This window comes from Gymnoscopelus braueri (genome assembly GCF_963280865.1).
Source record: "Gymnoscopelus braueri genome assembly, chromosome: 12".
NCBI lineage: Eukaryota > Metazoa > Chordata > Actinopteri > Myctophiformes > Myctophidae > Gymnoscopelus > Gymnoscopelus braueri.
Genome location: NC_137614.1, coordinates 14538084 through 14556803, shown reverse-complemented (window position 1 = coordinate 14556803; position 18720 = coordinate 14538084). Strand labels below are relative to the sequence as shown.

The following is an 18720-nucleotide window of genomic DNA, read 5'->3' as shown; positions in this document are numbered from 1 at the left end:
CCAGCTGGCGCTGCCAGGCATGGCTGTGCCTGTTTCCACACATGACCTGTGTGCTGGTCCTAGGAGAGGTCCTCGTTGTGCTGGACGCTGAGGAACTTGCTGGCTCTCTCCACATGCAGTTCATGTATATGGAGTCCAGCTTCTCTCCTCTTCCTATAGTCCACGAGGTAGAAGTTGTGTGGTGTGTGTTGAGGGTCTGTGCAGTGGGGCAGAGGTGTTGGTCCTTGCCACCTGGCGTTGACCTGACAGGAAGTGTCAGGTCTAGCTTCACAGGAAAGTGTAAGTGTATTTTATTAGGTAACCGGAACGCTCGCCCCAAAACACACTTGCCCCGATTTTTCCCCACGGAACGCTCGCCCCCAGCATTCTTTTTTTCTGAGGTTGAGGTTAGGAATAAGTTTAGGGTTAGGCATAGTTTTACTGAGGTTAAGTTTAGGAATAAGGTTATATTTACGCATAAATAAATACGTTTTACTGAGGTTACGTTTAGGAATACTTGGTGATGACCGCTCCGTGGCCACCGGATTTGACCAGGAGCGAGCGTTCTTGTTTTATTTTATTATGGCAACAGCAGATAGCAAGAATTGCCTCTTCTATCCATTCTTCCATACCAATGGACCCTTTTTTGTGTCAACGTTATTGATTATGTAAATTATGTTGCATAAATTCATATGCAGTTCATATACAGTTATTTTCCCCATCTAACGAAGCTATATTATTTATTGAAAAAGGAAACTTGGTATGTCACCTCTGAAAACCTGGGACTACAGCTATGCACAGAGCCAATTAATTCAGTTCAGTTAAATTCAATTCAATGACATTTCATTTTATTAGAGTGCCAAATTCTGTCTCAAGACACTTTACTTTATATAATAAATAGCAGGGAAGAGAGAGAGAGAGTATTTGTAAATGTAATCAGCATTGTTTGGTATTCTCATTGACTCTTCTCATATATTGCTATAAGAATTGTTACAACTGTTACAAGTAAGTGACACCCGTTAGGTGACCTCTCATTTGTCGATTGGCCAGGAAGTAAGCACACATTATAGTCAATGACACTCCTCAGCTGTTGTGTGTGATGAAATGTGAGATACTCCTCCTGATAGCAGGACTAGCCTACATTTCTGGTAGAACCAAAACTTAGTCAATCACTCTCAGATGTCAATACCACATAACAACAGGCATGTTGTATTGCTTAGCTAATCACCCCGTGGGGCTGCAGGGCTTGCACATTGTAACCAAATTACATATTAGCCTGATTCATCAAATTGGCTTGATGAACCTGGCTGACCCGTTAGCACAGTTGATTGCTAGGCGGACAACCTGCTGAATGGAGGTGTAGAGTGTACGTGCCCTGCAGTATGAGGTCAAACACTAACGTGTTGACCTGTAGCCTCGGTCCATTCACACAGTAAAATCCTCAGTGTTCATTTAACTCAGAAGAGTGTACAAATGTGTGGTCCTATGCATATAAACATTCTTTGGAGCTAAATTAACAATAAGGATGTCTGTACGGTATCTTACTGGTCCATTTGGTTTAATTTGTACACTCTTCAGAGTTAAATTATCACTAAGGATTTTACTGTGCGGCAGTCACAGCAGTCATACAAAAGACAAAAATAACAGATAATAATAAAAACCCAGCAGATATGAAAGATAAGAGACACAAGAAAAAGAGTCACATTTATCATTAGTCCATGGAGAATAAGAGCCTCATTGGTCATTCGACCACGAACGGGGCGGGATGCCTCGTAGTGGAGCGACTATTGGCATCATTGTACAGCTTCATGGCTGCCAGCACGAAGGACTGACCCAGTCCGTCGTATAGTATAACATGCAAAAGTTCACAATAGTGCAGCAAGGACATAATCCCCCTTCGGCTTCACTGCAAGTTCAGCTAGATGTTATTGTTGGTGTTCAACTATAATAGAGTAAGGACTTCATGGCCAGTGCAAGAGTTGAGTGCCAAACCTGTTCAACTTTGCAGTAGAGTTGTGTGTTGAGTTGGGAGTTGGGAGCAGTCTGAACTGTCAGAGTATGAACATATTGGGAAGGGGGTGGAGCCTTCTGGAGACTGACACCTGTCAAACTCACTCATGTGACAGCAGAACTGATATGTTCATACATCTCTCCTCTGTCTCTTTCTTTCTTCCTTTATTAAATACATTATTTTTGTCTTTCATTTATTTATTTTCGATTTTTATATATTTATCCGTCTCATTCTTTCATTTATTTATTTTTGATCTGCCTCTTTTTCTTTCTTTCATTTATTTATTTTCTATCTGCCTCTTTTTTTCCTTTCTTTCTTTCTGCCTCTTTTTTCTTTCTTTTTTTGGCTCATCTCTTGTCCTGGGGCCCTGAAGTCTTTGTGCTCTAGTAGTGCTGGGCTCAGCATGCAGCTTGTGTCCACACGCTGCTGCCTCAGCATTATTAAGGCAATAGAGTGATAGAGAGAGCGCCAGAGTCCTCTGCTTTCAACATCCCCACTAAACCGCACCCTCACCTAACTCCCCCATGGAGACCACCATTAGCAAATCTATTAAGAATCCACTAGAAGGCAAAACATTAAGGAGTCTAATTGTGTTCCTGAACGGGGCCTCTGTGTGTTAAGTTTTGTGACCGCTCTAATGAGTCGACTGGCTGCATTGCCTCCAATGGGTTTATTGCCCTACATTCCAATTTGAGCCATGTCGTTGACCACTGGGGCATCTCCTAAAATAGCTCAGCACACATGTCTTAGAAAAGTGAAGTTTTTAGAGGCTATATGTTTAATGACGGTGAGGAGAAAAACAAGCTAGACCCCACAGCTCCGGCGTGGCTAATGTACAGTACAGAGTGTTTCATTTGACATCAGCGTTCCGTTTGGCTGTGCTGAGAACAGACACTTGACCATGTTATTCACACATGATGACATGCAGAGAGCCTGGGATGCTCCGAACACTGGATTTCTCTATTTTCAGCTAGACCAATTCTCACTCTGTGTGCTTGTTACATATGTACAATATATATATATATGTATATATATATATATATATTGTGTGTGTGTGTGTGTGTGTGTGTGTGTGTGTGTGTGTGTGTGTGTGTGTGTGTGTGTGTGTGTGTGTGTGTGTGTGTGTGTGTGTGCGTGTGCGTGTGCGTGGTAATGTGATGGAAATGCTTGACAGGAGATGTAACAGGAGGAGATGACCAGGCCATGTGGCCATTCAGTGTGCCACTAAAAACAGCCACACAGCTGTGTGTGTGTGAGCAAGAGAGGAATAATGAGACAGAGACTGAGCAAATGAGAGAATGAGAAATAGAGAGAAAATAGAGAGCTACAATATAGGAGGACATGGATTGATAAATGGATGGATAGATATAGAGAGAGAGAACGAGAGAGAGTGAGTCAATAGCCTAACAGTAAATGAAAATGGGACAGCACCTGGCTGTGGGCTGGATTGAGCACAGAGAGAGACATTTGTGAGTGACAGAGGACTTGCGTCATGGACATATCGTCCATTTAACACCCTCCCCCTTCCTCCTTTACAGTAATGCTCACTACAAATAGAGGTTTGGAGCAACTGTTGAGCTATGCGGCATGTGAGTTTACTCCCACCACGTGTTACACTCTTGGAATTGGTCATCATGCTCACCAGTAGGGCCGGGCAATTTATCAATATTATATCCATATCGTTATATGAGACTAGATATGACCAGGGATTTTGGATATTTTAATATCATGCTATTGCATAAGTGTAGAATTTTCCTGGTTTTAATCACTTAAGCCCTATTTTATACATAATTTGTCTTGATAAAACATGTTTGTAGATCTACTATATCGAGCTATTTGCTGAAATATCATGATATTTCGCCCAGTCCTACTCACCGGTGTGACTTCTAAAAGGAATTTAAAGATTTTTTTTTTAAAGAAAATGTTTCCCTTTCATTTAATGTTGATGTTGTTTTGAATACTAGAAAAGCATCTGTGGGTTTAAGCATGTCAGTCAAAGGCAAGCATTTATCAATTTTTTAGAAGCACAGTAAAACCCCCAGTGTTCATTTATCTAATTGTAAATAATTTAGATGGTGTACAATTGTAACAGGTGTGACTGGTTGCATCACCGCCTTGGGATAGGAACTATACTGCCCTCAACTCAAACAAAGTACTGTACAAAAAATACAGACAGCTCAGTGGATGTGAGCTTCCATTCAGGATACATACAGCAACGGCCGTATTCTCAGAGTTAAATTAACAGCCAGGATTTTACAGTGTATACTTGGCCTCAGGAAGGGTTTTATCTGTCTGTAATATGAGAGAAGAGACTTGAGAGAAGGTTCCTATGTGTGTTTTGAACCACAGGCTGACAAGAACTGTCGTGGAATTCTGGATCAATCAGTAATTGATGAGGCAATAGGAGTCGAGACAATATTCTTGCCTAGGTGGTGGTGATGGTTATGCTTTAATGTACATGATACCATGGGGAGAAGTACAATAACACTCTGGCCGGTGGTACGGTAGTTCTGCCAATGAGCACAGGGCGCAGACCATAGCTATACTAGCTGCTTCAAGGACAAGCTGAACGAAAACAAGACAGGCTGTAACCAAAACAATTATCAGGCCTAGCGGAGACCTTCTTGGCTCCTCCAGGCTACCAAATATCATATCATAATGTATTGTATTAGTACTACAAGTGATGGTAAAATATAAACGTTAGAGATAAACAACCATAATAACAATATAGTATAATGTATAATTCTTCAACACATTTCCTCCTCACTGACCACTGGCCCTCCTCCTAACCTTCCCTTCCTGATTCTCCTCGAGCTTGGTCATTTCCCTCCAACCAGTAGCCTAACTCTCTCTTTCTCTCCCTGTCTCTCTCTCAGTCTCTAACTCTCTCAATGTCTCTCTCTGTCAATCTTAATCTCTCTCTCAACCTCTATCCCTCTTTCTTTCATTCTTACTCCGTCTCTCTCTCTCTCTCTCTCTCTCTCTCTCTCTCTCTCTCTCTCTCTCTCTCTCTCTCTCTCTCTCTCTCTCTGCATCCAAGCTATAGAATGCAAGCCCTCTCTCTTTCAGAGCATGATTGGTCACCCCCATCCACACACACACACACACACACACACACACACACACACACACACACACACACACACACACACACGCGCACACACACCTCCCTCCCCTCTGCCCTCCCCTCATTCTCTCTCTCTCTCTCTCCCTCTCTCCCTGCTTAAATACTTTTAACATAAAGAGAGAAGAGGGGAGGGTGAGGGGGATGGGAGCCATGGGGGAGGGGAATTGTGTGTGTGCTCTGTTGTCACTGGTAGGGAGAGAGAGAGAGAGAGAAGGAGAGAGCGAGAGAGGGAGGGAGGGATAGAGTGAGTGAGTGAGTAAGCGGAGTTGTGTCCCATATGTGGAAAAAAGCATAGCAGTGAGCACACGGGTCTGGTCCACTCCAGGGATTATCCTCGCATTCTTAGATCTGATGGGGGACACGCAGGCATGAATAGGTAAGGTTTTCTTGGCATGTTTATGTTGATATACTGTCATAGCCTGCAGCTGTTTGACTTGGCTCTGCTGGCTGAAGTTGGATTGCCGGGGTTGTGTCCCTTCCGCTATATACCTTGATCTAGGTAGTCAGCATGCTGAGATTACTTTCAAACTATATGCAAACTCTTCTCTCAGAATGATATCCCACTTGCCTGGGAAGGAGAGACACTATGGTTTGTTTTTTAGGAGGCTTTCCTCTGTCACTGAGTGTTCAAACTTGTGAGGACTGTCAGACACATTAAATGGGTTTTTGGACTGGAGTTGTGTAGTACATGAAGCCTGTTGGGGTCCAGGGGCCGCCAGCAATGTGGTCATTGCATAATTTCTCTTCCATATGAATGGCACATGAATGGGTCTAAATAGGCTGACAGTCACTTGTTTATTTTTTATGCTTATTATGAAATAAGTTAAATTAGAGGCTATAGTTGCTGCAATGGAGCTATAAAACTAATACAATGTTAGTGGATGATCATTGAATTAATGCATTGAATTCGTTGATTTTTTGGGGGGGGCTCATAATTTGTTGTAGTTATTGTTTTAAATATGTAGTCCCATCTATTCATTTAAATGGATATAATCTTAAAGAGATGAAGTGTTATTGCTGAAAATAATTTATTTGTTAGAATTAAAAGGCCATTCCTTCCAGCATTTGCTTTATTGTTGTCAGGGAATCTGATCCACCACCAGCCTGGAGCAAACAATTACATTTTGACATCTGCAGTATTGTGAAACATTGCATTATTGACTGATATAAAAAAATGCATTACATATTCAGACAGTCTTATAGTTCTGGGGTTGCTCTAGAGAGGCTTCCTCATATTAGAATAATACAATAGAAAGGATTAAAATGGATTTAATCTGTTCATGGTCTGTGTGCTTTTATATTTACTACACAACGCTTGCTACATTTTTTATGTGACTTGTGTTTTTGTCCCTCTTCGATAGTTGAAGGAAACATATACTGTATGTAATAAAAAAAAATACAAAATTAAATAAAACCTTATTTAAAAAACTTGGGAAAGAAAGTTGTGTGGATATATCCTATACATTCAACAGAGAGTGCTTTCCTTTACAAACACAGAGTTCTGTTGAAATATCAAACACCCCACAATGTGTAACTTGATCATTATTGGAAACATTACTTTTCCCCTCATCATTTTGCTCATGTGGCTCTAACAGTGTTAGGTGTCCTAAGAATGCAGCCTTTATTGCCCCAGTGCACAGAGCCATGGTATGCATGGGCTTTTTTGTGAGGCAGATTTAGAAAGCCCTCTTTAGAGCCTGGACGCTGCTGCTTCACAATCAGCTTAATGCCTGTCTCTAATGAATACCCCTGTGTGCTTCAATTTGGGACATTCTGTGGGTGTGCGTGCGTGTGCGTGTGCGTGTGTGTGTGTGTGTGTGTGTGTGTGCGTGCATAGTTGCATGCGCTCACCCTGTTTTTGTTACGCTGATAGTCTTCCCGGGCTGGTCAGTAATTCTATCATACCCTTTGGGTGAATTCTTGTGTGTGTGTGTGTGTGTGTGTGTGTGTGTGTGTGTGTGTGTGTTTATGTGCTCGTATGTGCGTGCATGTGTGTGTTTAGGTCTGTGTTGCTGTGTGAGCATGTGTGAAAGGGTTAGTTGACATGTGAATGTTTGTCCAGACATTGTGCAGCAGCCTGTAACTGGTTCTCTTCTCTCTCTCTCTCTCTCTCTCTCTCTCTCTCTCTCTCTCTCTCTCTCTCTCTCTCTCTCTCCCCCAGGGCTGACTATTGTGGTGCCTGTGGGGGCACATGCCAGTGATGGACTACAGCCGGACAGACGCTAACCTTAGCTGGCTATCACGGAACAGCAACAGCACTCCCCCTAACTAAAACCAGCTCCACAGAATGCTGAGTCCCATTGTCCCCTATAGTGAGTACACTGCACCTTCTGACCACGTGTCACTGTCACAGAGAGTACCACTTGACTTGGGTTTGGACTTTGGCAAAATCAATGACTTTCTCCCAAAGTGGGAGTGAACGCTTTGCACTATTTAGTTTGCACACACAAAAAAGAAAGAAAAGTAGAAAAATGGATGGTCACAGTAAAAAATAATGATTTATTTTTTGCTGTGTAACTGTGCAAAGAGGTTTGCTGGCTCCTGTATGTCAACGGGACAACCATGCTGGTTTTCTTCTAGCGTCAATCGTGGACAACACTAAAGCCCGTAGACTCTGGCCTTGTCTCAGTGTTTCATCACGAGGCGGAAGAGATGGATAGAGGGAAGGAAGAGAGGAGGGAGAGAGAGAGAGGGAGGAGGGGGGGAAGGCAGGAAGGTTGCAGGGCTGATGGCTTAAGCAGCCTAAACCCTGGGGTTCTGACAGTCTCATGTCACCAACAGCACAACTCCGTCCACCACGCTCGTTGCTTCCATCCTCTTCCTCCCCCCTTCCTTCCCCTCCTCCTTTGCCTCCCTCCTTTTTTGCAGTCATTCTCTCTCTCTCTCTCTGTCTTCCTTCAACACCAACCTAATAACTGACGTGTCCAGTTTTAGGTCCCCTTCAACCCCTCCCTCTGTTACAAGGATTCATTTGAGCCCAGTGCTGGGACTCTTCCAACACAGCATTGTTTCCCAGCCAGCATGGGTCTGCCTCCGCTGCCTCGGCCTCAAGAGCGCTCTCTTTATTCCCCCGTCTCTTTAACTCTTCTCAAAGGAGCATTATTGGCATGACAGTTACAAGAAAAGAGGGAGAAATCAAACAGAACGGTCAATTTAAAAAGTATTACTTTAATAATGGATGCTATAAATCTGAGGATATGTTTTTTTGTGTCCCTCATTATCCTAAAATGTACTGCGGGGGCTGTATCTAATTTATATGCCTGTCGTGGGTGTGTGTGGGAGTGTGAATTCAAACTGGACAAAGCAGCCATGACTAGAGGCATGACCAGATGTTTTAGGTTCTAGAACACTTTGTTTGTGAGTCCTTGGACGAGTCAATAAAGCTGCGCAAATTCTCATCAGACGGTTGGAATTTGGGATTGTTGCCAGTTCACTTAGTACTGTAGTTGACCTCATGTGTTATTTTATAGAGTATTCTCAGAAGGCGTTCTTGGATACATTAATGGCAAAGCTCTTTCAATCATGAAGATATTTTGTTTGTCTCGAGCTAATAAATGATTAGTCAATCACGCATTTTAGACGGAACGTATATATGCATGACTGTACAGTAATTCAGGCACCCTCCTCCATCAAATGCAAGTTAATGCATGTTTTATTGATGGCCACGTTATTGTTAATACAACACTGTATGCCTGAATCTGTAATGCAGGCATACATCTCTGTCAAGTGTAAAATGATGTCCCCATTGATGTTGGTATTGTTATAAATGCAACATGCATGCGTTCTTGCGCTGCTTCCCACCATGGCGTGTTTCACTGGGAGTTCCATCTGTTCCCTGCACCCTGCTAGTCCAAACTGGCTGACCACTCACTCCCATACATCTGGAGTGGACATGCACATCCAAGAATGTCGCAAACTACTGGAGGAATACTTAGCATGCCTTCAGCGCCTGCACACTGCTGCTCTGTCCATGCAGGACATTTCTTTTTTTCTCCTTATAGCCTTTTGTCTATGATTTACTCCCTTGGTTAGCATGCACAATGATGGTTTTCTTCTGCTGTGGCCTATAGGCTTGATGTTTTCCTGTGTATAGTGTGGCTCTGTTCTGTAGTCCCGCAGCAGTGTTGGGAAAGTGTCGGAACAGGCTGCCAGTGTATAGCGTGGTGTAGTATATGTGGACAGAGGGATCGTAGGAACGGACATGGCAGTGTTAGGTACTCAAGGTATTTACTCTCAGACCAGTGACACACAAACACACCCCTGTTCTCCCCCGGCGACACTCGCTCGCTCGCTGTCTCTCCTTGCAGTTTGCAGCCATGACTCAAATCTAACGAAGACAGACTTAGCATATGTGCAGGACATGCGAATAGTCTCACCTCCCTGTTGGAATCCTCTTTGCGGGAATGCAGAGCATTCCTGCCCTATCAACGTTGCTTCTGACTCCTAGTATAGGCATTGTGGCCCATTGTGGTGCATGTAGATGTGTTCTCATGCACACACGCATGTGGATGCATCGGGCACACACCCACAAACACGCCCACATGCACATTTACGCACACACAAAGACACACACACACGTTAACTCTTTTAGACCCAAGTCCTACACTATCTTAGATTTCCCATTGAGACAATGCAGTCTGTGTGTTCGTCTGTTTTCCTCCTGGACGTGTCCGGCTGTACTCCCCGGTCTCTGGCCTGTCCAAGGGACTTCAAGCTGGGGTGAGCAGCTAGGGGCCAAACCTGAGGAGTAACCTGAGAGAGATTCCAGGGGCCATGGATACTCCTGGAGGGATTTGGTGCAAAGAATCTGTAATCTGCACTTCAAACGCACTCTTAAATCAGTCCCAGGCCGCCAACCCAGGAGGGCCCTAACTCTTGTTGCTGGTGGGGCCCCTGCTGGTGGAGCGATACCTTTTCTTTTAAAACCAACACACACACGTAACACGCAACACGCAACACGTGCGTGTGCACACACACACACACACACACACACACACACACACACACACACACACACACACACACACACACACACACACACACACACACACACACACACACACACACACAGCATCTCCGCAGCCCAGATCTGGCAGTTTTTATAGCTCTCCTCTGAGTGACCCCTCTCTCTCTTCTCTTTCACTCTCTCTTTCTCTTTCAGTTTCTCTGTTTGTGTGTGTGTGTGTGTGTTTGTGTGTGTGTGTGTGTGTGTGTGTGTGTGTGTGTGTGTGTGTGTGTGTGTGCGTCTCTCTCTCTCTCTCTCTTTCTCTCTCTCGCTCTATCTCTGAATGAGTTGACTAAGTCATGGGGCTGTTCTCAGAACGTAGAATGTAAGAGTGGGTCTCATCGTGGCCCCTGAAGGGCCAGGTTGGAGGGCTGCCCCAGCATCTATTCTCTCTCTACACCAGGCAGAGTGGTGTTAGTGGTGCAATGGAGGGGTCTGTGAGGCCCTTGAGTAAACACAGAGACTGCTGAAGTGTGTGTGTGAATAAGAGCCCGGATCATTAGTGCAGACTGTGAATGGGCTCTAATTAGCCCCCTGTGTGTGTGTGCGTGTGTGCGTCTGTGCGTGTGCGCGTGCGTGTCTTCACATACACTGCAAAATAAATAAAAACTCTTAGAGTGTAAAGATGTACCATTTAGGGTGCATTTTTTAAATCGCAGTGTTAAATTAGCGCTGAGAATTTTGCTGTGTGTAAGACAAAGCGTGTGTGTGTGTGTGTGTGTGTGTGTGTGTGTGTGTGTGTGTGTGTGTGTGCGCGTGTGCGTGTGTGTATATATGTGTGTTTGCATGTGAGTGTGTCCACAGAGATGGAGGTTAGGGACCCAGAGACCTGTAAGGCTGTTGCCCATCACTCTCTCTCCACGGGTTCATCAGCTCATTAAGGAAACCTCGGCCCCCCGTTAAGGGCCCAATTAAGAAGCAGGGTGGTGAAGCTCATTTGGATAGCCACCCTCCACTGGATTCCTGAGCCAGCAGAATTCAGAGCCCAACAATGATCCACATCGTTCGCAGCAGCGCAGCTAATTAGTAAATGACCACACTTGAGAAATAACGCGCCTTAATCGCTATGTCATTAGCCATTTGTAACGCAAGGGCGCTCATAAAACGCACAGCTACAAAAGGAACTGTGGCCATAGAATGTATTGAGCTTTGTCTAACGTATGTGTGTGTGCGTACTAAAGGCTGATTTATACTTAGTTGCGCGCCGGTGTTGTGCATCGAAAATAGCAAATCTACCATGCTCACAACGTGTTGCGCTGCGACACGCTGTGATCTTGTAGATCCGCTATTTTCAGTACACGACCTGGCACGCAGCCAAGTGCAAATCAGGCATAACGGAAAGCTACAAATCCCCGAGCTGTCCATGTGCTCAGAGGGGCAGAGTGTAAGACACAAGAGCAAGAGGGGCCATGGGATTTGAACGGAAAGCAGGGAATGCAACATGCTCACTGGGAATGGAAGATTTTGAGGGAGGGGGGGAAGGAGATGAACAGAAAAAAGAAGGATGAAGCTGAAGAGGGGGAGATAGAGCAGAGATCGGGTGAGTGAGACAGATGGAGCGGGTGATTGGTCATCACAGAGCCTTAGGACAGCTGTTCTTTGATATATTAGTGGACACAATGACCTAAAGCCAGCCTGCAGCCAGAGAAAATAGGGACCCTGTTTTTCTTAAAGGGGAGGTGGGGGTGGACGGACTCCTGCCATTTGTGGATGTGCGTTAGTCGGTGTGAGGGGGTGGGGGAGTTGTTTCTAAAATTACAAGCATGAAGTGATGCATCTCGCAATTTATTCCGGAGAGTTTCTGGTTTTAGAGAGTGCAGAAACTCCCGAGAGGAGAGTGACATCTCCAAGATGGGGCTTTCTTTTTTCTTCTCTTTTTTACTGGGCTATCATTAGCAATTCCAAACACGTTTGTCAATTAATCAATGTTTAACAAATGCCACCAAGTAGTTTGGCTACTGATTCCCTCTGCCCCCATCTGCAAAACAACAACTTTTAACGAAGCACTGAATATTCATTAGACTGTAATATATTGATGGCTTTCCCATTAGAGTTTAATTTTGGCCAATAAACTTTGTTTTCAGTGTTTAATGGGTTTTTAATGAGCAATTTTATGAACTGTGTATTTTAACGGGAGAGGACAATGAGATGTTATCATTCCACTTGCTTGCACAGTACTTCTGCATTACACACATCAATGTATTTTCAGCACATTGTCATCAAGTTGTGTGAATTTTGATAGAGCCTTTTCAGCCGTGCAATTTGGCAAAACAAAACAAATAACTCTCTACTGTCACAAATGAGAGATGAAACGCAACAAAACAAAACAGAATGAGCAAAACTGATGCAGAAGTACAGAGCTCAAAGAAAGTAAGAGAGAGAGATAGAGACAGAGAGATATTTGTGGGGGGGGGGGGGTCGGGGGGGACATCCCTCAGTGCCATTGCAGGAGATAGGCTCCTTCCTCCAGGGAGTGGGCCAGTAAGGTCTGTTTGAAAAGAACTGTGTCTGCTGGTGCTCTGGGCAGCAGGTGTGAAAACTCCAACAGGGCTCCTGCACTCTTCTGTTATTACATCTTTTTAGGGCCATGAAAGAGGGAGCAGATGACCCAGAGTGGGGGACAGAGTGTGAGTGGGGGGGATTGTGTTTCTTTTGATTGATAGCAGCCCTGTGACTAATGCATAGATTTATAATAATTTTCCCCAGCAATGCCCAATTATGCATGGCAGATAAATTATGATGCCTGTTGTCCGGCGTTGGCTTCATCCCCCAAGCTAATGGACATTTGGGAAGGGTCTTATGAAATGACCTCACACTTGGCTTAACAGCTTTCTGGCCTTACCCCACCCCATAGGAGAGGATATGTGTGGGTGGGATAATAGCTTATCTCACAAAACATGCCATTATGTAATTAACCAAACAAAAAATGTGCTAATGCACAATCACAACATTTATTCTGTTCTATACATCAGGAATTAAAAGCATGTAGTATGTTTTGGTATATATCCTATAAAAGGAGCTGGATATATATATAGATATATTTTGAATGTTTATTTCCAATGAATAGCAAGTGAGGCTCCAGATGAGTGAAGCCTGATTCATACTTTTGTCGCATGATCGGGTCGCGCCGAAAATAGAAGACCAACAAGCTCACAATGTGTCTGGAATGTGACGCATTGTGAGCTTGTAGGTCTAAAGGTCTGCTATTTTCAGTGCGCGACACCGTCGTGCGACAGAGCATAAATTAGGCTTGAGACTCTGTAGACAATCTTCCCAAACGTCTCATCCTGCCTTGCTGTGAAATGTGGTGGCCTCTCAGATTGGTGTTTTTATGACAGCCCAGGTAGTGTGCAGCAGCAGGATGACCACATCCTAGTGAGAATGCCCTGTTTTATATTAGTGCCATAAATCATAGCGGACTGTAGAACAGAGGACTTAAGGGGCTTCGGGACTCAAAGACAAATCAAGAGATCTCTCTTTGATAACAAAATCTGAGTCTGACTCTGGATACATGTTGCTATTCTCTTTTCAAATTATTCTTTGTTCTAAATAGTTGTTGGGTTTTCTTTGAGTTGTCAGCTTGTGGTTTATCAGTGTCTGCCACAATCTTCCCTTCTATCTTTCTCCTTCTGGCATTATCCATTGTGTATGCCTGTGTGTTTTGTATCATGACTGGGCTGCATTCCTTCCATCAAGGAGCGTTTTAACATGGCTGAAATGTTTCAATTGGATTCCAGTCATACCAGCTACACCACCCCGAGCAGCATCCTTAAAAGCCTTTTTACTCTCTTATATTTCACCTACAGCACTGTGGGTTTTTCATGTATTCCAAAAATGCATATGTATTTTTGACATTAGAGAGATATATCTTCTCAATATAGATTTTTATTGATTTAGATACCAAAATATATTTTCTCCCATTATGTTTTGCCCCAAAACGTGTACATTTTCAAAAATACATATGAAACCATATTTATGGTATGGGCTTCTCTGCAACTTGTCTTCAGCTAAACCATTTTTTTGGAGGTTAAATTCAAGGTTTCATGGTATCTGTTTGATGGATTGGCAGCTTGACGTTTTTTAATTGTAGGTCATCGGTTCATTTCAAAACAGGGTAATGATGCAAGTAGCTGGTTTTAGTTACCCTCTGTTTAAGAGGTTTTTTTGGGGGCCAACTAATAGTAATACCAGAGAGCACAACTCTGAACTGTGTTTCCACACATTTCTTAGAATAGAAATAACGAGTTTCTTTTTAATAATCTTTGTTGTAGACAGCCAAAGACACATTCCCGTCATGAGCTGTTAATTTTTGCAGGCAATTCCTGCTCTGTTTTAAGATTTGCACTGTGTAATTTTAGAAAGGTGACGAGCACATCAAAGTGTGAAGTAGGTCAGCTAATTGAGCCCCTTACACATCACATCAAAATGCCCCTTTGGTTACAAGTATTTCATAAGAATCCAGCCACAAATATATACACATTTATAGATCTATAGGTTGTATAAGTGTGGCGCTGGACCAAGAGATGGACGGAGGAAGGGAAGGTGGAAATGGTTTACTGTGGTCGGTAGATGGTGGAGTAGAGCTCAACCCTAAATAGAGCCCTGATTGGATTGATCCACGCCGGCCGCTTTTGTTTACAAGCGGCCTCTCCACAATCGGCACAGTTTAACAGTGCACCATCCCAATAGGCTTGTTGCATCCGTGTCCGTTTTTGTTCCTCAGGGCAGGGAAAACAAATGTGCCAGGAAGGGAGAAGGGGAGAGGATTCCCAGGGGAATTGTGAAACAGCACCGGAGTACTCCAGGCTCTGGGCTTCCTGCCAAGCTCACATTTCAGCTCACCCAGTGCTACCCCTCACAGGAAAACCACAACACGACCTAGAGAACGGCCGGCTCTTCAGGGTGATTCATGCTTGGTTGCACACACGAAAATAGCAGATCTACAAGCTCACAATGCGTCGCAGTGCGACGCGTTGTGAGCTTGTAGATCGGCTATTTTTCGACACCGGCGCGCAACGAAGTATAACGGGCCTCTCATGCGTGGGTTCGAAGCTGCTGCAGTTTCACTCAGTCAACCCGAGTTGACTGGGCAACTTTCGGAAGTGAGAAATATCCGGACCAGCTGATCGCCAAAACTGGCCAACAGACGTTAACACACTCCCCCCAGGGGGCCTCCCGAAAGCAAATCCTATTTCTGTTGAGGAGAGCCACTGTCTTCATCACGCTTTCCTACAATAGGATGCAGCTCGCACAGATCCCTCAATAAATCCCAGGCCAGCACAAAAGCTGTCAGTGGACGGCTCCTGAATAGATTAATAAGATTTCCATAATTAGGCAGGCTCCTGACAATAGGATCCTTCAGGCTTTGTCTCAGGGCCAACGCGATTGTCCGAGCCGCACACGTCTGCTGGACGGCCATGCACTACAATGGCCTCACAGACAGTAAGGCGGTCAGTAGAGGAACATCTGTCTCTCGTGGGGCCAAGGGAACACACACACACACAAATAAGAAAATCTCGTGTGCACACATAGTAGTTTTCTTATCATCGCCCCTGCAGACAGCCAAGGTCTGCATTTGGTGGTTGATGTTGCAGACCAACCTCCTCACATCTTTGCATAGAAAGTTGATGATCACAGCCAATTTATGTTGCACTTACTGCTAGTTCAACAATACATGAAATATGAAATCATTAAATACTCTCAGCCCCTTGCGTCACAATGCAGAGCTCTCCTCATAATGAGGACAGCAATAAAAGCTTCCAAAATAATTGTCTGAGTGAGGATAGAAATTAGAATCCATTTCATAATGTGCGTCTGTCCTAGACCATTTCTTATTAACAACACCTTTACCGCCGGGCCCGTAGTTCTACGGGCCGTTAAATCCAACGGTTAAGCGCCGAGCCCGTAGTCCTACGGGCTGCGGTCTTTTCGCGCATGCGCGGTCCGGGTGCACTTTCGGAATTTTTTTTGATCCACTTCCGTTTCCGGTTTGATGACAGGAAATAGAATTATTTGGGATCCGGTTTCGACGATCACGCCCGCTCCCATTCTACAGACGAAACTGAAACTCAATTCTCTTCCTGTAGTTTTTTCTCCTCGCATTTCACTGTTTAACGTAATCCGCTCTAACTCAAACATGGATGCCCCGTTTGACACGTGGTTTTCACTGGGAGATACAAGGAGATCTCGCGGATGTAAACAGACCGTTCACGGCTCAATCTTAAGGATTTTAACAAGATCTATGGCGACATGAAAAAAACAAAAAAACAACAAAAACACCTTGGCACTGGTGAGTACATTATGAGATTAACCTCTGGCGGTGGATGTGTTAAATGTGAGCTTTTAACCATAATAATCCTTTGTTGTTATGAATATGGTTTGGTTAATATAGTTGGCTGCAATGTCTGAAAGCTGCTGTACTCAGAGTGTGCAGCTAGATACTGTGAGAGAAATGTTTTCCTTACGGAACTGAAAAATGCATTGCAATGTGAGTTAAAGCCATAATATGGTTACACACAACAGGGCAGCAAAACTCATAGATCACTATCATAGTTCTCTACAGAAGAAACATCCGTTCATCAATTTCTCATCTTAACAAAGTAGTCTTTAACCTTGCCCAACGCACATACTTATATCATTTTTTACTTACCGTAATTTCTTACCGTAAAATCTTGTATTATATAATATGCACAGTAATTCACAACATTATAGTGTATATTACAGTATGTAGTGTAGCCAAATATTCGTATTGAATCATATATTACAGTTAAGATTATTGTTACAACACTACTCACAGTACGGACACATTTTCCGGATTTTCTGATTCTAATCTTAGCTCTCTTACTGTGCCTCAAGTAAATTAATCTGCATGGCAGCTCTGATTTAAGTAGTGGTGTAGATTAGAGCTTGCTCAATTTATTGTGGAGCACTGATGCTAGCACTGATGCTCTACAAACCGCAATCCTGCAGAGGGCACGATCTAATTACAAGAAAAGAGCTCAACTGCAGTGCAACCCTGCTATGTACACACAGTAAAAACCGGAGTGTTCATTTAATTCTTGAGTGTAAAGATGAACATACACACACGCACACATATACATACACACACACACACACAATTTGTTCACACACACAATTTTGTTTGCTCACATAAACACACAAACGCCAATAGGTTTGTGTGAACAAATCTATTGGCTACATAACATCACCGTCGGGTGGAATACCATGCATGTCCAAAAACATATATTATAAAAAAATTGTATAAGATTTTTATCTTTAAATGATTTGTAAAACCTGCAGAGACAAAACATGTGACCAAAAGCTCTGATTTATGAAGTATATATATATATATATATATATATATATATATATATATATATATATATATATATATATATATATATATATATATATATATATATATATATATATATATAGGAGGTTCCGTCCAACAGGGATGACACAGAGTTCAGAGTTCTGAAATATAAGGCAAATGTTTTTAAAGACTAGTACATACTAGTGTGCTCAGAGGAAATTACTTGATTTCTCTCTCTTGATTTTGCGCAGGAAAGCGGTGACGTGGTCCTTTATATTTTGGCAGCTGGCCACTGCTGTGATTTGGGGGTTTGGGGCAGTGGACCGTTCTGTATTGCTGCTACTCTGATGATGAAGTGGACAGCAGTTAGCCCGCCTCGCAGAGCCCTCTAATGTCCGCCCCAGTCCGCTTAGAGAGGACGGAACGGGAGTGCCTGCTGTCCACTCTATCCCCGCCCTCCCTCCCTCCATCCCTCCCTCCCCGCTGCAGGTTTTATGAGCTCCCCTGGGCTCCCATCCATCTCTGTCACACACAGGCCCCATTATTGGGCCTGCTCACAAACTGGTTGGACTGCAGATGGGAAGGGCCTGCAGGACATATACGGTTTCTGCAGCCTGGACAATGACCCGCGAGTCAAACCACACAAATATGTGGTCAGCTGGGTGTGGAGAAGAAGCCAATGTCTTCAGTGTGTTCATAAAAAAATAATAAAAAAACAAGTGAGCAGAGTCCTAGAAGAGCGTTGTTTCATTCCCCGTTGTGGTGGGTTTGTGTGTGGGTTAGCCAAAGCTTAGAGATCTACTTGAACTGGTTTGGTCACTGGGAACTTAAGGCAGTGGATTTGAATATGAAGGACATGATAATCCAATGGCCATCTGGTCTGCTGAGTCTCATCTGACAGAATAAATAACAGGCGTAATCTGAAAACACACATGGGGAGGTTTGTAAAGAAAGAGGACAAAGTTTAGGAGAGAGCCACAGTGAGAGTGAAAGCAGAGCAGAATCGGTGGTAGTGGTTATCTAGCTTTGATTTAAATGGCAATAACAGAAGCGGCTCCACACAAACAGACAGAGCTATGAATAATGAATCATCAGGCATCCACCGAAGGCAAGGCAGGCAGACCAGTAATGACGGCTTTTGCTTTATTCCTTTTACCTCTCCATTTCTGCCTGGAGTGCTGCTCACCTCAGGCTACACTGTGACAGTTCAATAATGCCAAGTTATGCTTGGAATGTCAAGCTAATGCCCCAGCAAGCGGTGGCCCTAGACTTCATGAAATGGC

The 18720-nt window shown here is 43.7% G+C and overlaps 1 protein-coding gene across 3 annotated transcripts in view; it reads left to right on the top strand.

Moving 5' to 3' along the window:
* Window positions 1–18720, top strand: part of fignl2 (fidgetin like 2) — a 60518-nt gene that overhangs the window by 33143 nt on the left and 8655 nt on the right. For 2 of the 3 annotated variants that reach the window (XR_013934233.1, XM_080445693.1), the window contains exons 1-2: window positions 5399–5493; window positions 7279–7429. Coding sequence is in view for 2 of the 3 variants with exons in the window: in XM_080445693.1 (XP_080301819.1) it covers window positions 7405–7429 (25 nt within the window). In the remaining variant the exon portion in view is untranslated. Of the gene's footprint in view, window positions 1–5398; window positions 5494–7278; window positions 7430–18720 lie in introns of those variants that run through there. The other variant, XM_080445694.1, reaches the window with a different exon arrangement.